Here is a 24150-nt window from a genome sequence, read left to right on the forward strand (position 1 = left end):
ATGTTCTAGGGTTTCAGGATTGTTGATTCTCTGTTTGGCTTAGTTTTTCGGATCTTTGTTGTGGAGGGACGGCGTTGTGTTTCTGCCTAGAGCGCCATCTTGCCGGAAGTCGTCGTGTGTTTTTTGACTTTGCTTTTATAGTGTTCTTTAGTTTTTTGGGTTGTGGTATTTTAAACAAATGAAGACAGTAACTTGAATTTGTACCTTTTTATCTTTTTGCGTAGGAACCTGGCTTCTATATCTGCCGTGTACCTGGAGCATCAGCTTGGCAGCTGAACCAGGTTGTTTTCCAGACTGGTATATGTTATCCCTCTTTGGTACTGGAGCTGTTCTCATGCGTGGAGCAGGCTGTACTATAAATGACATATGGGACCGCGACTATGATAAAAAGGTAATTCCTTCTTGGAAAGGAACAGAGGTGCCTCTCAATTCTGCACAGTAACATAGTGGCATCACTTTTAGATACCAGATAAAGCAACAAGATTTTTGAGTGTCCTCACTGAAATCCAACATAGGAAATGCCGGTAACAGTTGAATAGCTGGTATTGCAAGTGCAACCTACCTGCTTTCTTAACACAAGAGCAGCCATGGGGCAAAATGTATACTTCATTTCCACTAAGTGAATTAAGAATTTGGAGGGCCAGGGGTAAGGACGTTAGGAGTGAAGTTGAAAAATCCATCCTCAACCTTTGAGTGTCCAAAAGAACCGCCACCCCTTCCTTTGAGATGTATCTTGGAGCCATAACTCTTCTTCTGTAAAGCTGTTCTTAATTTAAAGTGAACCAAGGCAGCCTTATTAGCATTTAGTATGATTGTTTCTTTTAAATATATAATTGTATTCTTTTTTTCTCCTTAAAAAAGTAATATAGCTTATTTTGAAAAATTCAGACAGTACAGAAAGGCAAAAAATAGAAAGTGAAAGTCCCTTTTATCCCTTCCTCCAAGCCTTTAAAAAAAAAAAAAAAACTTCAGTTAACAATTTGATGCATTATATTCCTCTAGATTATTATCTGAACGTTTTCTGATACATGTGTAAAATTATTCCTTTGTTCCTGTCTCAGTTATCTAGTGCTGCTATAACAGAAATACCATAAGTGGATGGCTTTAACAAACAGAAGTTTATTCTCTTACAGTCTAGGAGGCTAGAAGTCCGAAGTCAGGATGCCCACGCCAGGGGAATGCTTTCTCATTGTCGGTTCTGGGAAAAGGTCCTTGTCATCAGTCTTCCCCTAGTCTAGGAGCTTCTCAGTGCAGGGACCTCAAGTCCAAAGGATGCCCTCCACTCCCGGTGCTTCTTTCTTGGTGGTATGAGGTCCATCTCTCTGCTTAGTTCTCTCTTTTATATCTCATAAGAGATTGATTCAAGATACAACCTAATCCTGTAGATTGAGTCCTGCCTCATTAATGTAACTGCCTTTAATCCTAGCTCATTAACATCATAGAGGTTAGGATTTACAACACATAGAATAATCATGTCAGATTACAAAATGGTAAACAACCACACAATAGTGGGAATCATGGCCTAGCCAAGTTGATAAACACATTTTTAGGGGATACAATTCAATCCATAACAATACCTCACAGATGGTTATTTTTCAAGGGAAGATATGATCTTCTTTTCCTTTTATCCTAGTACCAGTGCCATAACAAATACAGGATCATGAAATCCTTGAGTAAATAATTAAGTGAACTTCCAATTTAAGAGAAATCCATGTTGAACTCTTACAGAAAGTGAATAGTCATCTCCAGTTTGCCTTCCATATAAGTCTGAAATTTCTTTAAACAAGGTCTACCTGCAGTAGCTTTTAGTTTATAGAACCAAACCAAAACCCATTGCCGTTGAGTCAGTTCTGACTTATAGCAACCCTATAGAACAGAGTAGAACTGCCCCATGGGGTTTCCAAGGAGTAGCTGGTGGATTCATACTGCTGACCTTTTGGTTAGCAGCGATAACTCTTAACCACTGCGCCATCAAGGCTCCAGTTTATAAAACAGAGTCACATTAATATATTTTTTAATTCAAAAAACATTTATTGAGCACTTGCTATGTGTGAGACACAGTGACAGGTTCTAGGATTGTATGGATTAAAAGTGGTATCCCTGATTCACAGTTTAGAATTATAATACGGTGGCAGTATCATGGGAATGGTGTCCACAAGGAGCTGTGGGAACTTACTGAAGACCACCTACCTCAGCCTAAGGGAGGGCTCAGAGAAAACTTCCCAGAAGAGGACACCTTTGGAACTGTGTCAGAGTAAGATGACACAAAATGAGTGGACTGGAGGATGCAGGTCGTTCTAGGCGAAGGGAGCAGCAGATACAGAGACATGGCTATGAGATAAAATATACTATGTTTGGCAGCTGCCTGATACCACAGAAAAAAAAACTCTGACCTCACTCAAACCAACAGAGGCCAAGGGGGGAGCCTAGACTTCCAGCTTTATCAGACTATAACAAGGTGTTCAGCCTCTGCTGGGATGATATCAGAGAAGGCTGAGTCAGGAGCTGTGACTTTCATCCCCACCTGGCAGTAAGGAGTTCCCCCTTTTCTGCAGTGTCAGTAGAGACCACATGAGGAACCTAAACTTCCACTCTCACTTGGCAGTAACTAGGCTTCTCTCTCACTTCCCCCAGGATGATGTCAGGAGGCCTAGTGAAGAGGCAGGACTTTACTAGCAGTAACAAGTCTCCCTGTACCCCATGGTATCAGTGGAAGCTATATAGGAAGTACTAAAAGAGCACTCTACCCCTACATACCAGGGAGGTATCAGTGGAGACCTAGTAGGGAGCCAGAACTCCCAGCCCCAATCAGCAGAAATGGAGAACCCCTCAACTCAGGCAGGTGTCAGTGGGAACTAGGTGGGGGACTTGGACTTCTACACCACCTGGCATAATGAGGTGGCACCCTCCTTTCCCTGCTGGTCAAGAAAAGCCAGCTAAACAGAAGGTTTAAATAGCATCCAGAATCTCATGACATAGTACCCAGAATGTTCAGGTTTCAATCAGAATAACTTATCATACCAAGAACCAGGAAAATCTCAACTTGAATGAAAAAGACAATTAATAGATGCCTACACTGAGATGACAGAGATGTTAGAATTACCTAACAAAGATTTTAAAGCAGCCATCGTAAATATGTAATTATGAACGTCCTAGAAACAAATGAAAAAATGTCAGGTCCCCGCAAAGAAATAGAAAGTCTCAGCAAAGAAATAGAAGATGTAAAGAAGAACCAAATGGAATTTTTAGAACTGAAAAATACAGTAACCACAATAAAATATTGAGTAGATGGGTTCAACAGCATAATGGAGGGGACAGAAGAAAGAATCAGTGAGCTGGGAAATAGAACGATAAATTATCCAATCGGAAAAATCACATGGTCATATCAATTAGTGTTAAAAAAAAAAAAAATTTGGCAAAATTCAGCACCCATTCATGATAAAAAGTTCCAGAAAGAATAGGAATAGAAGGGAACTTCCTCAATTTGATGAAGAGCATCGACAAAAAACCTACAACTAACATTATACTTAAATGTAAAAGACTGAATGCTTTCTTCCTAAATTGAGAAGCAAGGCAAGGATGTCTGCTTTCATCACTCCCAGTCAGCATAGTGCTGGAAGTTCTAGCCAGTGCAATAATGTGAAAAAAGGCATATGGATTGAAAAAGAAGAAATACAGTTGTTCCAATTTGCAGATGACTTGATTGTGTATATAGAAAATCCCAGGGAATCTACTAAAACTGATAAATGAGTTCAGCAAGGTTGTAGAATACAAGATAAACATGCAAAAATAAATTGTATTTTTATATTTTAGTGATGAACATGTGGACATCAAAATTAAACGTACAGTACCATTTGCAATTGCTCAAAAAATAGGTATAAATCTAACAAAACATACAGGACTTACATGATGAAAACTAAAAAACATTGATGAGAGAAATCAAAGGTTTAGTAAGTGGAAAGACATACCAGGTTCAAGGATTGGAAGACTCAACATAGTAAAAATGTCACTTCTACCCAAATTGATAAACAGATTTAATGCAATTCCTGTCAGAACCCTAGTGAAATTTCTTGTACATAAGATTATTCTAAAATTTATCTATAATATCTAAAACAGTTTTGAAAAAGGACATTAAAGTGGGAAGAATCCGTCTGATTTCAAGGTTTGTTGTATAGCTGCAGTAATCAAGACTGTATGGTATTTGTGGAGGGATAGACATATATATCAGTGGAACAGAATAGAAAACCCAGAAGTAAACTCATAAATGTGCTGAACTGGTTTTTGGCAAAGGTACAAATTCAGTTCAATGGAGGAGAGAGATAAGATAGCCTTTCAACAAATGGTGCTAGAGCAAGTGAACATCTATAAGCCCAAAAAAAGGACCTCAACTTAAGTTTTACATACAAGAATTAACTCAAAGTGGATCATGAACTTAAATGTAAAATTTAAAACTAAAATTTTTAGGGGGAAAAAAAAAAAGGAAAAATCTTGGGATCTAGAACTGGACAAAGAGTTCTTAGACTTGACACCAAAAACACATTAATAAAAGGGAAAAATTGATATATTGGACTTCATTAGAAGTAAAATGTTTGATCTGTGAAAAACCATGGAAGAGGATAAAAAGGCAAGCTACAGATTAGGAGTAAATATTTGCAAACTATATCCAACAAAGACCTAGCATCTAGAATACACAAAGAACTTTCAAAACTCTACAGTAAAAAAAAAAAAAAAAAAAATCAAATTAGAAAATGGCGAAAAGAGACGAAGAGACATTTCACTGAAGAAGATATAAGCAAATAAGCACGTGAAGGATGTTCAAGATCCATAGTCTTTAGGGAAATGCAAATTAAAACCACAGTGGAGTGTTGCCACACACCTATCAGAATGGCTAAAATAAAGTATAGTGACAACACAATGTTGGCAATGATGCAGAGAAACTGGGCCACTCATATATTGCCAGTGAGAATGTAAAATGGTACAACCACTCTGCAAATGTTGGCAGTTTTTTAAAAGACTAAACGCAACTACTGTAAGACCCAGCAGTTGTACTTCTGGGCATTTATCCTAGAGAAATTCAAACCTGTACACAAATCTTTACAGCAGTTTTGTTTGTAATAGCCCCAAGCTAGAAACAGCACAGGTGTCCTTCAACGAGGGAACGGTTAATGTATGGTACATCCATGGAAAACAACTCAGCAATAAAAAGGAATGAACTGTTGATATATACAACAACCTAGGTGAACCTCCAGAGCACTATGCTGAGAGAAAAAAACCAATCTGAACAGGTTGCATACCGTATGATTCCATTTATGTAGTGTTCTTGAAATGACAAAATTAGAGAACAGATTAGTTGCCAGAAGTTAAGGAGGACATGGAGACAAGAGGTCAGCAGATGTGGCTATAAGAGGACAACATGAGTGATCCCTGTAGTGATGGAAGTGCTCTGTATCTTGACCATCAGTGTGATAATTGTACCATAGTTTTACAAGATGTTACCATTGAGGGAAACTGGATACATGGTATCTCTGTATTCTTAAAGCTGCACGTAAATCTATAATTATCTCAAATTAAAAAGTTTAATTTAAAAAAACTAATTACACATCTTAAATAGATCAGTATTATGTGAATATAATATATTCAACCCAACCAGTTTCTTCCTTTTTTTTTTTTAATTAACAAAGTGTGACCCTTTTAGTTCCCCGTTAAGTGATTCTTTTCTCCTTTGATAAAGAGAAACATATTAGATATCTTACATCTCCCTCATACAGCTTTTTCCTGATCAGTGGAGTTCAGATGCTTTGTTGACATACAGAAAGGACTAAATGAATTATAGCTATTGAAGTAGCCAGATATCATTTAAGGCATGTTTATGGCTCAGGGTTTTGCTTAATACATTATATGATAAATAAATTGCTGGTACATTAAATGGTAAGTGAATTGCTATTAGGGTATTGGATTGTGTGTTTTATTGATGTTGCATATGATCTACTAGCCATGCATTGTGTCTACAGCATTAAATAATCAACACACAGGTATGGATGATTTGGTTTTATAAGCTGTGAGCGTTCTGGTTCCATGGAATGTATTTTGATCATCATGTTACATCATTTTTAGTCTTGACTTGTTTATCTTCACCTTTCAAATTTAACTAGATAATCAACATTGTACTGCAGGGGTAGTGTAATCTTTTGGTTAGTGGTGTGGCCAGTGGCTGGACTGACTGCTAACGCTTAGCATCTGTGACTTTGGAAAGTTACGAGCCTCTCGGTTCCTCAATTTCATAAAAGTTAGACATGGCGAGAATTTTTGAATGGTTGACAAACAGGGTGGTTATGAGGATTCAGTGATACGTATGTGTATAGCTCTTGGAATAGTGGCACCTTGTAAACAATAAATACTAGCTGGAATAATGACAGTATTGTGAAACAAATAAACGAACATGTTATTTCAAGTTTGAAACTACAGGAATCAAATCAGGAAGAAAAGTTCCAGTTCTGGCACTTTAACCAGGATATGAGTCATTACTCAAAGTTTTTGACAAACCATCTTATTGTATATGGTATAAATCAGACTCAGACTACTAGACTCGTTGCCGTTGAGTTGATTTCAACCCATAGTGACCCTATAGGACAGAGTAGAACTGCCCCATAGGATTTCCAAGGAGCGGCTGGTGGATTCGAACTGCCGACCTTTTGGTTAGCAGCTGTAGCTCTTAACCACTGTGCCAATTTCTGTAAAGGATCAGATATTGAATATTTTAGGCTTTCTGAGCAAAATGGTCTCTGCTACGTGAAAAGCAGCCATAGATGATACGTAAACAAGTGGGTATGGCTGTGTTTCAATAAAATTTATTTACAGACAACGAAGTTTGAATTTCATAATATTTTTATGTGTCACAATAACGTTGCTCTTTTTTTAAATTTGTTTTCAACCATTTAAAAATATAAAAACCATTCTTCACTCATGGGCTATACAAAAACAGGCAGCAGACTGGATTTGGCCCACTGACCCCTGATACAAATCATACAAAAATTTGTTTAATTAATAATAGATAACATTTACTGCATACTTGTATGCCTCAGACACTGTGTTTACCCTACGAGATAGGTGCTATTATTCTCTCTCTCTCTTTTCTTTATCAGGTAAGTAACTTAATGCTGAGAGAGCCTAAGTAGTTAGCCCAAATTCATACGGTCAGTAGTGGTGGAGTTAAATTCAAATGCTGGACTCTTTCATCCCAGATCCTGAATCCTTAACTTAAAGAAACAAACCTTTTGCCATCCAGTTGGCTTCGACTTTTGGCAGCCTCGTGTGCAGAGTAGAAATGTGCTTCATAGGGTTCACAAGGCTGTGACCTTTCAGAAGATTGCCAGACGTTTCTTCAGGGCACCTCTGGGTAGGTTCAGATCACCAACCTTTCACTTAGCAGTTGAGTGCTTAACTGTATGCACCACGCAGGGACTTCTAACAATGTTGAAATTTTGGGTTATGTTCTTTGAGTTTAAGATACTCATATTTCATCATCAGTTGGAAGGAAAAGGACAGTGTATATTATTTGTCTACATAACAGCTGTGTCTATTTGCATTCATACGATGAGTTTGCCCTTTGTATTTGAGTGTAGATTTGAATCAATGTAAGATTACAGAACCATTCCTAAATAGCCTGGCAAGAGCACTCCTGCTTACAGACCCGGATTATCTGTCGACTCTTTCTTTCTGCACATCTGATTTCTGATTGCAGTGCTTCCTGTGCTCAAAGCATTCATGTGATATCAGCCCTATCCAACATCACTGCTATTTCCTCTTTCCATGTTTCCTGAGAATTCTCATTATTACAGTCCCACCTTTCTCTACGGAAACTGAATGTATACTTGCTAAGCTGGGTAGCGAGATACTAGATAAGGAAGATGCTTTGTTTTGTTTGAAGATGAAAATAAAGGGGAATGATAAGAATTTGGGGTTTTTTCAAAGCTGTGTTAAGTCTGAAATTTTTATTCTTGGTGGTACTTCAAATGTTGATTTCAACTTTTATTCATATTTGCATCCTTTGTGCCTACCAGTCTCTTGATTAAATGTTTAACTAATGATTGAGCCGTTACATGAGAGTAAGGTTTCTGTTTTTATGCATTAAGGTTTCAAGGACAGCAAATCGCCCAATAGCTGCTGGAGACATTTCAACTTTTCAGTCCTTTGTTTTTCTCGGCGGACAGCTAACCTTGGCCCTGGGTGTTCTTCTGTGTCTGAATTACTACAGGTATATTAAATGTGTTTTTCATAATCATGTAAAAAAAATCTCCTTTGAATTGGAGGAAATAGGAATAAAATAAAATTGAAATATCTTTATCACAGAGGTCTTTATTGGGTACATACTGAGCATCTATAAGCTAGCACATAAGAATAAGTCAACACACATTGCAAAATCTGCTTCAAGAATGCTTTCAACCAAAAGAGTTAAGAGATCAGAATTTAATTTATTCTGAACCACCTTCAGTGTCTGCACTACATGGTCCCTAAGAGACAAAAAGTGCTTTTACAGATTTTCTAAGTAGATGTAGTGTGTGTGTGTGTGTGTGTGTGTGTGTGTACCCATGTGTATACGTATAATTTTATTTATGCTGATAGTATTTCTGAAGTAGTAGAAACGTTTTGTACTCATTTTGCAACAAGAGGAACTGTGTGTTTCCCAGGGTCATGCTGCTAATCAGTGACAGAAGAAAAAAGTAGGAGGACTAATTCCTATATTTCATTAACAGAGACAAAATTAAACTTTTGTGCAACAGATGGCTGCTTACAAAATGCTTTGGTGAGAAAGAAAAGGACCAAAAATGAGGGGGAGGGTGGTTTCAACAGATGAGAGTTACTTTGTAGAGACTAGACCCAGTTGCATGCCTTTCCCTGACAGCATCAGTGACACAAAAACAGGTTGGAATGTGATCTCAGATGACTTTTGAAGTACGTTAAGAGCATCTTATTTATCATCTTTTCACAGATGCTTTGTGACCTCATCTTTTTCTAGAGAAATAACACCCAGTCATACATACAGGGAGGGATATCTTGAGGTCAGGAGCCCTGGTGGCACAGTGGTTAAGCATTCAGCTGCTAACCAAAAGGTCAGTGGTTCTAACCCACCAGCTCTGTGGGAGAAAATACCTGGCGATCTACTCCTGTAAAGACTCCAAACCAAACCGGCTGCCATTGAGTAGATTCCAACTCATAGGGACCCAACAGGACAGAGTAGAACGGCCCCATAGGGTTTCCAGGGAGCGCCTGGTGGATTCAAACTGCTGACCTTTTGGTTAGCAGCTGCAGCTCTTAACTGCTATGCATCTGAAACCCTACGGGGCTGTTCTCCTCTGTCCTATAGGGTCCCTGTGAGTTGAGATTGACTTGATGGCACACGACAATCTTGATGTCAGGAGGTGTTGAAGATTCCGTGGTAGATTTTTCCTCTTCTGTGTGGAATCCTGGTTCCATTCCTGGCCAGTGTGCCTTATGTATAGCCACCACCTGTCTGTGGAAGCCTGCCTGTTGTTATGAGCTTCCAGAGTAAGAGGGACTAGGATATAAGGCCTGGTGATCTACTTCGGAAAATCAGTGAAAACCTTATGGATCAGCAACTGATTGTGAGAGTGATGCTGGACCAGGCAGCGTTTTGTTCAGTTGTGCATGGGGTTGCCATGAGCCGGGGATCAACTTGACAGCAGCTGACAACAACTTGATTCTGATTCTGTAGTAAGACTCCTCAGTTTACTAGATGCCTTAATGTCTGAAAACAATTTAGAGAGACCAGTAGCATATAGTGTTAATAGGATGGACTCTGGAGTCAGACTGCCTTACGTTTGAGTCCTGGTTCTGCTACTGACTAGCTATATGGCAATTGGCAAAATACTTAGTTTCTTTGTTCTTTACTTTTCTCCTCTGTAAAATGAGAATAAAACTACCTACCTGGTAGGTTTTTCCTGAAGATTAAAATGAGTTAACGTGCAAAGTACTTAGAAGAGTGCCTAATACGTGAAAGCACTATATGTGTTAGCTATTATTATTTTGTTTGGTTTTGTTGTAACACTTAAAATATTTTCTAATCTTTTATAATAGAAAAAGTAAAAGTCTAGGAAGAGAATTTTACATTACAAAAATATAATTGAAGATAAAAAAAATCATTTTCTGATTAGTATTTCGGTGTTTGTTGTCTTATTTAGTAATTCTAAGAGATGGTGACATTAACCTTTTTTTTTTTTTAATATTTTATTGTGTTTTTGGTGAAAGTTTACACAGCAAGATATGTTCCCATTTGACTATTTTCACATAAATTGTGTCATTAGTTACATTTTTTACAGGGTGTCAGCATTCTCTTTGTGTTCTGGTTGTTACATTTCCAGTGCTCTAGCTTCCCTGCCACCTTATCTCATCTTGACATTAATCGTTTTAATGTTTTTTTCTGTTTTCAGTATAGCTCTGGGAGCAGCATCCCTACTTCTTGTCATTACCTACCCGCTAATGAAAAGAATTACATACTGGCCTCAACTAGCCTTGGGTAAGCTTGAAATAACTATTTCCTTTGATACTGTCAAACTATACTTTTTTTTTTTTTAAATGTGGCAGAGTTAAAATGTCAAGTCAGTCATGAAATTTTCCAAGCCAAGAACAGATTTTCATATATTTTTTTTTTAATTTTTTTTTATCGTACCTTAGGTGAAGGTTTACAGAACAAATAGTTTCTCATTACACAGTACACACGTTGTTGTGACATTGGTTAACAACCACACAACGTGTCAATACTCGCCCTCCTCGACCTTCGAGGACCTTTTCTCTTTTTTGGTGAAAATATACATAGCCAAAGATACACCATTTCAAAAATTCCTACATGTACAATTCAGTGACATTGATAACATTCTTCCAGTTGTGCTGCTATTCTTACTGTCCTTTTCCAAATTATTCCATTTCCATTATCTTCAACTCATTGCCCCCTAGGCTTGCCATCAAACCTTTTGAGTCACTGTTGTCAATTTGATCTCACATAGATAATTCTTTTTTCTTGTACCTTAGATGAAGGTTTACAGAACAGAATAGTTTCTCATTAAACCGTTAGTACACATACTGCCCTATGACAATGGTTAACAACCCCACAACATGTCAACACTGTCCTTTCTCAAGCTTGGGTTCCCTATCACGAGCTTTCCTGTCCCCTCCTGCCTTCCAGTCCTTGTCTCTGGACTGCTGTGCCTCATTAGTCCCGTTTTGTTTCATGGTGCTGTCTAATCCCCGACTGAAAAGATTTTCATATTTTAAAGGAGGGCAATTAGCTGTTTTTATTGGCCAAGAAATCTTGCATATTTATTAAGGTTATTATCATCATTTTCTGAAATACTCTAGGTATGTCATGAAAAACAAAATTAGCAGCCTTCACCCTACCCATTTCTTCAGGTGGTTGATCTGGGTGCCAGAGCCCCAGAATTTGGGGTTGGGGTAGGAAGCACTCTAAAGCGGGAGAAGAAGTGTTAAAAGTATGTATGATAGCTCAGACAACTCTTTGTGGAAGACTTTTTGAAGTCTTCTTTAATCCTCCCAGGAAAAAGTTAGCCAGCCTCTCCTCTGGGTTCCCTTAGCACTCTAATGTGCCGCTCACTCATTCAGCGACGTTAATTTAACAAGAGTATATTGAAAGCCCCCTGTATCTCCCCATCAACAAATAGCAAATTGTAAATGCCTCAAAGATAAGACATTCTTTACCTTTGGACCAGCATCAAGCATAATACTTGGCATATTACAGGTACTCAATAAATATTTGTTGGTCGAAAGAAAGGAAGATAAGTAGTAGGTAAGATAAAATCAATTGCAAAAATATCTACTCCCAGACTTCTCTTTTCTCTCCATTCTTAGTTCATGAGGTGGATAAAAGTGGAACCAAAAGGCATTACAAGAAATTGTGCAAGGCTGACTTAGGGAGAGTTGTGGTAAAATATTTATCTTTTTCTAAAAAAAGTTATATTCTCAACTGACCTGCAAATCTTTTGGTGAAAAAAACTGGAGCACTTCCTATCTGCTTAAGAAAACTGCTGAATTTCCTTCAAACACTTACTGAACTGCTTTGTGCCCAAAACAGCATCAGGTACTGGAAAAATAGAAATAACTAAGATACATTCCCTGTCTTTACGTAGCTAGAGAAGGAAGCAAGAGAGAAACAGGTAATTGCAGTACACTATGGCATGCCCAAGTGCTGTGGAACCACAAAGGAGAGACAATCAGTTGAGGACCCTCCTGAGCAGAGCTAGGCCATATACCCAGAAAACCAAACCTGTTGTTGTCAAGTCGATTCCAACTCATAGCAGCCCTGTAGGACAGAGTAGAACTGCCCCGTAGGGTTTCCAAGGAGCAGCTGGTGGATTTGAACTGCCGACCTTTGGGTTAGTAGCCGAGATCCTAACCACTGTGCCACCAGGGCTCTGTAGGCAATATAGGAGGAGAAAAAGAGTTCCTGAGAGAAGACATTTGGAAACATTGAGTTTAAGGTAACTGAGGGACTAACAGGTAGAGATGTCTAGCAGGTAGTTCAGTGTCTAGTCCGAAGCTTAGGGAAGTGATGAGGCTTGCAAAGAGAGATTGAGGAGTTGTCAACATGTAGTTATAGTCCTCAGAGGGTGCGCTTGTAAAGTATACAAGAGTTCCTAGCTATACTTCATTGTTTCTTTAACTTACAGGGGAGGGAGAGTGGTAGTAGACAGAACACAGATTTTTGAGTCAGAGAGATCTAAGTTCCAACTCCATAATCTGCTGTTTATTGTCACTGCCAGGTATCATACTAGGATAAATGTTGTTCTCATTAAATCTGTTTACTTTATATCCAAAAAAAAAAAAAAACCCAAACCTATTGCCGTCAAGTCTATTCGGACTCATACCGACCCTATAGGGCAGAGTAGAACTGCCCCATTGTGTTTCCAAGGCGATAATCTGTATGGGAGCAAACTGCCACATCTTTCTCCTGCGATTTACTTTATAAGGGAGATATTATTCCTTCTATTAGCTATGTTATTGTTATCATTCACTAACCTCTGTAAGCTGGTTTCCTTAAAATGGAGCTAATAACTACCACAGATTGTTGAGAGGGTTTGCTGAGGAAACATAGATAGAAAACAGCACACACAGAGCCTTATACGTAGCAAGCACGTAACACATGCTGATGCCCCTCTCCTTCCCTTTGGAACCCTTAAGTACATTTAGACTTATTCCCCTCTTTGTATTTTACTAATTGTAGGGTTGACTTTTAATTGGGGAGCATTACTTGGATGGTCTGCTATCAAAGGCTCCTGTGATCCGTCTGTTTGCCTGCCACTTTATTTTTCTGGAATTATGTGGACGCTAATATATGATACTATCTATGCCCATCAGGTAAAGAAATGATTTATCTTTTTCTTAACTTTCATTTAGTTGTTGTTTAAGAACTTAAGAGCCAGATTAAAGGGAAAGTTTGTTTTGTTTTTTTTTATGAAAAGAAAATCATTCACAACTTCACGGCTCAACAAAATATTTTTGTTTTGTGTTTATATGTATCATAGAGTTAATTTATTTTATTTTATTTATAAGCATTTAAATTTTTTTTCTATATGCCAGGCACTGTTTTAAATACTTTACAAACACCAACTTAATCCTCATAATAACCTGTGAGGAAGGTACTAGGTACTATTATTGTCCCCATTTTACAGATGAGGAAACATACACAGAGAAGTAACTTGTCTGTGTCACACAGCTCGTAAGTGGCAGAGCTGATATTCAAACTCAGACAGTCTCTAGAGTCTGTGCTTTTAACCACCATGCTCCACTGGCTCTCTATTTATGCTTTGTTGTTTTTTTTTTACTAAGTATTAGCTAACAAACATTTTCCCACGTTTTTACGAATTCTTTGTAATTGTCACTTAAAGACTGCATAACAGCGCGTTGAGTTGATACACCATAGCATTTTTTTATTTCTTTAACCATTTGCCTATTTTGGCCATTTTTTAAGCTGTTTCTGAATTTTCACAGTAAGAAATAATATTATACTAATCACTAATTTCTTTATGAGTGTTTAGGATTAACATTCAAGAATAGTATTACAAAGTTAAAGGGTATAAACATTTATACCTTTTGATACCGCTTTTTTTTATAAGTTTAATAAAAAGAAACTATCTGTTTTTACTCTTATGTTCTTAATTTCATTTTACATTTATGAACTTTTCAAAGAATGGTTTTTCTCAGTATTTTTCTGAAATACAACTAGTATGTATTTTATTCTCCATCATTTATTTAAAGAATATGTCATGATGACTTTAAGTTTTTTCTAATATTTCAATCTAGATTTCATGCTAATTTCTTCTGTTACCCCCTCACACACACACTGCACTTGTGTCTTCATGAAAAAGTTCACCATATCTGTAGTCAGCCTGTTTCCCAAAGTAAACCTGACCGGCAGTAAACCTGATTTGATTAGCTTCTTCAGTAAAACGCCACATACTCTGACACTTTTGTGGTTCACATAATTAAAGACACAGTTTGCACTGAAGGAGCTTGCTGGATGAAAGGAAAAACAGATATGCTAACCCCACAGATCATTATTATTTGGATTTGGATATCTTGTATCTCAAGTTGCAATAATTATGGAACCTAAAAAAGCCTGTCAGATAGGCTGTCTGCCTGCAAGTTGTGTTGTCACACGACCACATTTACAACAGTGTATGCAAATGCTTAGAAATTAAGCTATTGGAGGAGACCAGTGAGTTCGGTAGGAGTGTTTCATCAAGACCTACTTCTGCTTAAGCAGAAAAGATTTGATGGGAGAAGTAAGGAATAAGTTGGGCTATAAGTGAAATGTTGAATTGATGTGGTTAGGGGGCAATTCAGCATTTTTCTATGCCTGTGATTTTAGAAGATTTAAAGTAAAATGTACAGGAAATTATTGAGATATGAAAACTGAGGTAGAGAGGCCGTCTATGAGGAATTAGAGTTGAGTTTTGATCCTAATATAATACAAGTACAGCTGAGTGTCATTATAGGGTTATAAGAAATACAGTGACATGTAACAATAGAACTAGAAGATGATTTCAGCAGTAACATTTGACTTTGATTTGGCCTGCACATTCATTACTGACTGACCTGTGTCTCTGAGTTACTGTCATCTTTCACAGCTGATGGAGTATCCACATGTCCTTTAAAAGACAGTGTCTTATTGCTTTCTGATACTAGGACAAAAAAGATGATGCACTCATTGGTCTCAAGTCAACAGCGCTGAGGTTTAGTGAAAACACCAAGCAGTGGCTCAGTGGCTTCAGCCTGGCAATGCTGGGGGCGCTGGGCCTGGTGGGAGTGAACTGTGACCAGACAGCGCCCTACTACGCTGCCCTGGCTGCCGTGGGAGCGCATCTGACTCACCAGGTGGGACGTTGTTCTTATTTTTTCTCTCACTTTTTTCTTAGTATAAATTAGAAAAATCATTTCATTTAAATGTCCTCTGTGTTTATCAAGCAAGATACTTCTAAAGACAAAAAACTACTTTGCTTGTACTGCCCTAAACCGCCCCTTCCCCTGCCCCAGTTGTCATATAAAAAAGCTAGCTGTATTATTTTAGAGAAATAAACCTAAGCCTGATGTTTTTCCCTAAGAATATTCTCCAGTTTTCCTGGAATTACTTCTGATGCATATCTGGAAAAATTTCAGCAATGTCCAAAGGTGATTGGTTGAATTGAATTACTCTAAAGGCAAGCTGATTAGCAAAACTGTGTTTAAAAAATCTGGGCTTCTGGTGATGGTAAACAAACTAATTATTCATGGGCTTGGGTCCCACTGACATAGAAACCAGGGCCACCAGAAAGAACATGAGATGTTAACATATCAGGGTTCCGCCTAGACAGCAAGCAACTGTCAAGACAGGCCATTCACCCAGCACCCCATCCCCCACCCCCTGCAAGCTTATATGGAGCATTTATATTATTGATTCTTTTATAAAATGAATGAAGTAAATCTCATTTTAATTAGATTGCTAGAAAATGGACTGTATTTTTGCATCTATGTTATTATTTTCATTGAACAGAATCCGAAAGATTGTAGTGAACTTGTATTTAGATCATCTATTTTATACAGATTATTGCAAGTCACATTTCAGTACAGGCAAGACTTCCACAACGTGGTATGAAGGAAACTGAAATCTGATGTCCTCAAAATAAACCACATGCTGTATCACCTTCATTGTTTTCCTCTCTGGGAAGGCTAAAGATATGAACTGGGGTTTCTCCGCGATTCTCCAGGATTTCACCGTTTCCCTCTTCAGAATTTCTAAGTACACCCTTTTAGTTGTAACTCAGCTCCATGAAGGGTTTAGTGTTTTGTGATACAGAATTGTCAGTTGATTGTCGCTCAGAATGATGGATGGAATCCTTGGGTGGCACAAACGGTTAAGCCCTTGACTGCTAACTGAAAGGTTGGCTATTCGAACCCACCCAGAGGCGCCTCGGAAGAAATACATGATGGTTTGCTTTTGAAAGGTCACAGCGTTGAAAACCCTGTGGAGCACAGTTCTACTCTGGAGCACATGGGGTCACCATGAGTAAGAATCAACTCGATGGTAGCTTTATTTGTTTTTGTTTTTTTTTTTAGCGACATTTAAGTACTTGGATATTGGACAGCAGAGCAAGGCAAAATCTATAAGGACAATCACAAATATTATAAGAAATATTTGGAATGTACTTTATATTTTAAACTTCATTTGTGGTCCTCTGTCCATTCTTTAATGCAACATTTTATGATGGACATAGCCTCATAGTATTTGAAGAGTAAGGAAATCATGATAATTTTAAGTTTACAGACCACATAATAGAAGATAGTTGGGAAAACGAGGGATGCTTAATCCTAGAATAGAGCAAGACAGGCACACGAGACTTTTTTTGGTATATTTGCAGGGCTGCCATGGGGAATGAGGAGTGTTTCTTCTCAGTCGCTAGTGGTGATTTTCACCACCCCCACCTTTCTGTATGTGGTAGGGGGAGGAGCTGGACATATAGGAGGCATTTTGGTTCTCATGGTAAACTGGAGAGGAGGCTCTCCAGACCCTGAGTGGGCGAAGGTCAGACATATTAAATGTCTTTCAGTGCACCAGACAGCCCTGCACAGTAGGGAGTTGTCCTCCTGTGGGAAACATTGTTCCAGCGAATAAACCTAGACCCACTGGGTAGGAGTTGCAGAGAACAAGATTTTCGATCAGCCAGGGTAAGGAAGAGTTTTCTAAATAGTTAGGGTAAAAATAGCCTGGATTAGCTCTCAAAGCATTCGTACATCCTTCAGCTGAAGTTTTTAGGACACAGCTTAGAATAATATCCAGTGAGAGATGTAGATTTTTCTACATTGGGAAACAGTTTGTACTATATTAAAGGACTTCCCATTGCTTAAAATTCTATAACAAGATGCTGTTTTCTCTCTTATCTGTATTGTGTTCATTTGTGTTACCAGAAAAGTTATTTCCATTGTGTGCCATCCTAGATACTAATGAAGCATTATGTTCTTCTCTTACAGATTTACACCCTAGATATCCACAGACCTGAGGATTGTTGGGATAAATTTGTCTCCAACCGAACAATAGGGCTGATACTGTTTTTAGGGATTGTCCTTGGAAATCTGCGGAAAGAAAAGAAAACAGAAGAAACCAAGAAAAAATATAGGTAGTAGATTAGAAAATTAGCAAATGAAGTTCAATCTAGGATTTTTCTTAAAACAAATTTTTACCAAACACTTACAGGTATTTTTTCTACCTAATTACATTTGAACCAACAGTCCGGTACAATATGTTAAATAATTAAGAACCAGGAGATGAAGATTTGTTTTCCTGGGTTTTAGTTCAGCTATTTGCTAGCAAAATTCTTCCCCTGTCTCAGAAACCAGGGGCTCTTTGAGGTTTTGAGGTAACCTTGAGGGTTTAAGTTGATTCATTCTTCTGCTCATTATAATTCTCAGGTGAAGTGATGAGAATTGTATGAGTTTTGGCACATTAAAAAACATGCATATTTCATCTAAATTAATGTACCTATAGGAAAATGGACTCTTTTTTAAGGGAAAAATAAAAGTTGCTATAGGAAGTTGGGGCTTATTGTCCTTTGTTGTGACCTCTACTCATTGCCCAAAACTTCTAATTCAGGAAATCGTTCTGTTTTTCATGTTTTATGATAATTTAAGTTCCCTAGGTGGTGCAAATGGTTTTCCCTAAAGGTTGGTTGGTCAGACCCACCCAAAGTATTGTGATATAATTGCCACAACGTATCAATGATCACGAAGATGGCACAGGACCAGACGTTTTGTTCTGTTATACGTAAGGTCACCATGAATTGGAGCTGTCTCGATGACAACTAAGAACAGTAAGAACATTGGCTATATAGGCTTTTATCATATATACTGTAATTAATCATTATTGAGCACTTCGGTTTTTTACATGTTCTTCCTCACAACAGTAGTGCTATGAGTAGATCCACGTATTTGGATACATCTCTGATTATTTCCGTAGGATGAATTCCTAGAAGTGGAATGTCTTGTGTGCACATTTCCAGGGATAGTAGGGTTGGGGTGGAGTTGGGTGTGGTGCTGTGCCCATTTTTAAGGTTTTGTATACATTTTCTCATGTTACTGTGCAGAAAGTTTCCATGTCTATGTTCCTACCAGCAACGTAGGAGTGCCTCTTTCCTCAGACCCTCCGCTACCCTAAGACGTATATTTGTTTTAAATCCTTGCCAATTACATGGGCAAGAATAATACGTTGTTCCACTTATATTTCTGTGATTACTAGCATAGTTGACTTTTTCAAAATGTTTATAGGACATTTTTATTTCTTTTGTTAATTGCTTGCATGTTTTTGCCCATTTAGTTATTGTTGATGTATGCTGCCTGGTTGATCATATCCCCAAGATCTGATATCTGATATATTTAGACTGTGTTCTCATTTTAAAAGCTGTAATTATGTTATTAATAGTTACGGGACTTCAATTTTTGTGGCTTACACAGAACTAGCTCTTCCATGGGGAAGGTGACATGTTTAACATCTTTGTAGTTGTTCTCATTAATGTGTGCCATTCATTTAGTCAGTCATCAAGTATTTGTTGAGCATCTTCTGTTTCCCAGGCATGGGCTAGTTGCTGTAGACACAGAAAAGAATTAGTTCCTGTCTTCAGAAAGCTCAGAATCTAATACATAGAGCTGATCTATGCCGTCCAATACAGTAGTCACTAGCCATACGAGGCTATTGAGCACTTGAAATGTGACTAGTCTAAACTGAGATGTCCTGTAAGTATAAAACACCCCAGATTCCAAAGACTTAGTGTGAAAAAAAGAATGCAAAACAGTATATCAAGTTAAATACAATATGTTATTAAAATTAATTTCCCTTTTTTTTACCTTTCTAATATGGCTACTAGAAAATTAAAAATTATATCTGTGGCTCACATATTTTTATCGAACAGTACCAATATATAATAATGTACTATATGAGATTGTCAGTATTCAAAAGGTTTGACCTACAAAGAAGACAATCTCATATGGTTCAACTGAATAATAAGATTTTCTATATTTGTACATGTCAATGATACATTAATGAGATTATTTCTAAATGCTTTAAGGAAATAAGCAGATGGTTGGAAAAATCAGTAATCCTAGCTTATTATTAAATTACTTCCTGTTTTCTCTCCCTTTCTTGTTTTTCTTCCTAAATCACTCACAAATCAATTTAAGTGTCCACAGTGTGGCTGGCCTCTTCAGTGTTAACAATTCTTCAGTATTACACAAATTCGGGCCTAATCTAGTTTATATAGAGCTTTTTTACATACACAGTTCCTGTGGGATAATGTTAGATAAGAGGAAATAACAATAAGCTAGCAAACATGAAGAAATGTGCAAATTCACTAGAAAACAAAGATGAAATAACTGAAAATTAAAACTATCAGGTGAGTTTTCTGCCTGTTACATTGGCCAAAAAAAAAAAAAAAAGTTTTAAAATGATAATACCCAATGGTGATAAGGATATGGTAAAATTGGTTGTTCTTCTCTTGCTGTTGGCAGTAAGGTTAGTACAGAACTTTTGGAAAGCAATTTGGCAATATGTAATCAAAGCGATAAAACTATTTATAAATTAAAATGTGAAAGAGGAAGGTAAATTCTTGAAGACAAACCACACTGAAATTGGTTTGCAAACAGGAAGGCTATGGTCATGAGCTGCAAGCTGGTGATAGCATGGAATATACAAGCGCTGGCTCTGGAGTCAGATTCCGATGTGAATTCCTGCCGAGTGACCTCAGCCAAGTTACGTAAACTCAGAGTTTTAGTGCCCTTTTCTGTTAAACATAGGGAATAATTGTTAGGTGTTGTCAAGTCAGTTCCAACTCATAGTAACCCTGTGTACAACAAAACAAAACACTGCCAGGTCCTGCACCATTCTCACAATTGTTACTATGTTTGAGCCCATCATTGTAGCCACTGTGTCAATCCATCTCATTGAGGCTCTTCTTTTTCGCTGACCAGCTTTGCCAAGCATGTTGTCCTTTTCCAGGGACTGATCTCTCCTGATAATAGGGAATAATACTTAATTTTGTTGGTATGAGGCAAAACTGAGCACATGTTAAATTTCCTGGCACATGTTAAAACCTAAAAAAAGATGTTAGTTCCAGCTGCCTCCTTTTCCATGAGACCAGAAGAACTGGATGGTGTCAGGCTCCCATTACTGAACATTTTGATCAAAGAATCCATAGAAGAATCCTGATCAAAAAGGAGGGAATATAGAACAGAATTTCAAATTCCCATGGACTCCAGGCTTTCTGGAACCATGGAGGGTGGATGAACCCCTGAGACTGTTGCCCTGAGATAATCTTTAAACCTTAAACAAAAAAATACTCCCCAAAGTTATCTTAAAACCAAATAATAGTTTAGCTTAACTAGTAAAAAAAAGGTCTGCCTTGAGCATTATAGTCTTTTAAAAACTGTGTATATGGGATCCAATTGGTAACAGCAATTTGAAAGATTAGACAGAAGCCTTAGGGAGCAGTGAGTTTATGTTAATGAGGGAGGAACAACTCAGAAAAGGAGGGTGAAAATGGTTGCACAACTCGAAGAATGTAATCAGTGTCACTAAATTGTACCTGTAGAAACTGTTGATTGATGTATGTTTTGCTGTATACGCAACAACAACATAATAAAATGTAGGGAAAAAATTTTTTTAAGAAAAAAAAAGATGTTCCTTTCACCCCTTACTCCCTTTGAAAAGAATCAGCCAAAATGTGCTATGAGAAAAAATTGAAATTGAACAGTATACCAGTGCTTTTAATGTTCATGCTACCAATAATATTATCTTTCCAGCTGGATACTCTCATGAACAAGTTGAGAGATAGATGATGATAGACGGACAGACGGACGGACGAGTGGATTGTCAGGCCAGTAGATACACATATTCATTTACTCCTCCTCATCCACTGACATTTTAATCAGGAAGTGGGAAAAACTCCCTAGCATGCCTTCCCTTCTCAGTATTGAGCCAGAATCATAAGAGCATAGCAGGGTGCATAGCCCATCATGAGTAGGCAGTAATTATTTGTTGGATGAAAAAATGTAACATTTACAGCTAGAGACAACCTAGTCCAGTGAATTTCCCTGGCTTTTGTTAGATAGGCAACAAAAATACTTTTTTTCAAATAAAATCTTACATAAAGTCCCAATATGTAAATACAGATGACAGCAGAGATGCTTTCCTATAACCTGCATGAGGATGCCTGGACCCTCTCTTCTGAGGGAGGGCCCCCCTTTCTTTTCTAGGGAGCCTCTGCTGAGCTCTAGGGAGCCTTTGTTGTCGTCGAGTCAATTCCAACTCCTGGTAATCCCACGTATAACAGAATGAAATGTTCCCTGGCCCTGTACCGTCTTCATGATTATTGGTATGTTTGAGTCCATTGTTGGAGCCATTGTGTCAGTCCATGTCATTGAGGATTTTCCTTGCCTTCACTGGCTCTCCATTCTACCAAATATGATGTCCTTCTCCAGCCATCAGTCTCAGACAATATTCTGTGAAGTCTCAGACAATATTCTGTGATCCACAGGGTTTTCATTGGCGATTTTTAGAAATAGATTACAAGGTCTTTCTTACTAGTCTGTCTTAGTCTGGGAGCTCCACTGACATCTGTCCACCATGGGTGATTCTGTTGCTATGTGAAACACTGGGGGTGTAGCTTCCAGTATCATAGCAACATGCAAGCCACCACAGTAAACAAATTGACAAATGGGTGGTGGCTGGGAGCCTTAGGAGTGACAAAGAACCCAATTTGAAAACCAGTTCATCTATCTATACCCCTGATTTTACAGATAAGAGAACTAAAGTCCAGGGAAATAATTTACTCATAATCAGAACAAGTTAACAACCAGGTGGGAACTGAGATAAGGATGAATGAACCTTTGTGTCTATACAGTTAATAACTGTATGACTTAGGGAAGACTATTTAAACTTCTCCAGCTTCAGTTTTATGGTATCTAACATGGGGACTAAAATAATATTTACTTCATGGTGGTGCTATAAGAATTGCATGAGACAATGGTCTCATCCAGTCTTGTGACTTTACAAGTTATCTGTACATTGATAACTCCCAAATGCCTCTGAACTTCGCAGAGTTGAATAGTGAACTACCTATTTGATACTTCTACCTGAATGCCAAGTAGGCACCTCCAACTTCAGTGTTCAAAACTGAACTCCTGCTCTTCGCCCTCAGACTTCGTCTTTCCATCCTCCTTTCCAACTCAGTAATGTAACTCCCTTCACTCTTCCAGTTCTCTGGCTAAAACCTTGGAGTCATCCATGACTCCTCTCTTTTTCTCACATTCCATGTCAAAGACATTAGGAAAGCCTCCTGCATACACCTTCAAAATATGTCCAGAATCCAGTCTTTTCTTAACACCTCCACTTGCACTACTCTCGTCCAAGTTACCATCCTCTCTCCTCTGAATGAGTGCAGTTGTTTCCTAGTTGGTCTCCCTCCTTCTGCCCTTGCCCCTTTTCAGTCTGTTCTCACCACAGGAGCCAGGGTGATCCTGTTAAAACATGCTGTTGGTGGTGGTGGTGCCTACAAGTCGATTCTGACTCGTAGTGATTCCATGTGACAGAGTAGAACTGCCCCATAAGGTTTTCTTGGCTGTAATTTTTACAGAAGCAGTTGGCCAGGTGTTGCTTTCATGAAGCTTCTGGGTGGGTTTGTTAAGTCAGTGTATATCATTCCTTTGTTAGAACATCCCCCAAATCCAGTTACTGTCAAGTCGATTTTGACTCATAGTGACCCCATGTGTGTCAGAGCAAAACTGGGCTCCATAGGATTTCTAATGGCTAATTTTTCAGATGTAGGTTGCCAGGACTTTCTTCTGAGCCACCTCTGGGTGGACTGAAACCTCCAACCTTTCAATTAGCAGCTAAGCATGTTAATTGTTAGTACCACCACAGAGACTGTAAAACCTCCCAAAGGCTCTCAACTGTTCTCAGAGTAAAGCCAAAGTTCTTAGCATGGTATACAGGCCCTGTCTGATCTGGCTGCCTGTTACCTCCTGACTCTTCTTCCACTCTCTCCCCTGCTAACACTGCTCCAGCCATCCTGGCCCCATTGTGCTTCCTGGAACCCTTCTCTCAAACCCTTCACTCTGCTCAAATCTTACCATCACGGTGAAACTTTCTTTGTCACATACACCTGTAGACAAACTTCCTTTTCTTTTTCCTTGCTTTATTTTTCTCCACAGTAAAACACCTATCATTTGTTTTACTTATTTTCTCTATTGGCAGTCCTCACCAACTAGAATCTAAGCTCCAGGAGGGCACAGATGATTTCTGTTTTGATTGATATTGTATCTCCAATGCCTGGAATAGTGCCTAACACGGAGTAAGCATTCAGTAAAAATTTGTTGAATGAATCATGAATGTAAAGCTTTTAACAACGTACTATGTGCCTAACAAATACTGTAGTCATTATTTGCAGGCATTTCCAGCATTCTTTTTTCCTCTCCAAAATCTCTGTCTTTACAGAAGCCATCTGTCTTAGTTATCTGGTGCTGCTATGACAGAAATACCACAAGTGGATGGCTTTAACAAAGAGAAATTTATTTCCTCACAGTTAAAGTAGGCTAAAAGTC

At 38.2% G+C, this 24150-nt stretch overlaps 1 protein-coding gene across 2 annotated transcripts in view; it reads left to right on the forward strand.

The window, feature by feature from the left end:
- The window catches only part of COQ2 (coenzyme Q2, polyprenyltransferase), a 71556-nt gene that overhangs the window by 14032 nt on the left and 33374 nt on the right, over positions 1–24150 (forward strand). The window contains exons 2-8 of one of the 2 annotated variants that reach the window (XM_023725709.1): positions 225–391; positions 8133–8254; positions 10449–10534; positions 13253–13386; positions 15217–15405; positions 17536–17681; positions 21352–22953. In XM_023725709.1, coding sequence (XP_023581477.1) covers positions 225–391; positions 8133–8254; positions 10449–10534; positions 13253–13386; positions 15217–15405; positions 17536–17681; positions 21352–21367 — 860 coding nt within the window. In that variant the 3' untranslated portion in view covers positions 21368–22953. Of the gene's footprint in view, positions 1–224; positions 392–8132; positions 8255–10448; positions 10535–13252; positions 13387–15216; positions 15406–17535; positions 17682–21351; positions 22954–24150 lie in introns of those variants that run through there. The other variant, XM_004390975.2, reaches the window with a different exon arrangement.

Source organism: Trichechus manatus, unplaced genomic scaffold, assembly GCF_000243295.1.
Source record: "Trichechus manatus latirostris isolate Lorelei unplaced genomic scaffold, TriManLat1.0 scaffold00374, whole genome shotgun sequence".
NCBI lineage: Eukaryota > Metazoa > Chordata > Mammalia > Sirenia > Trichechidae > Trichechus > Trichechus manatus.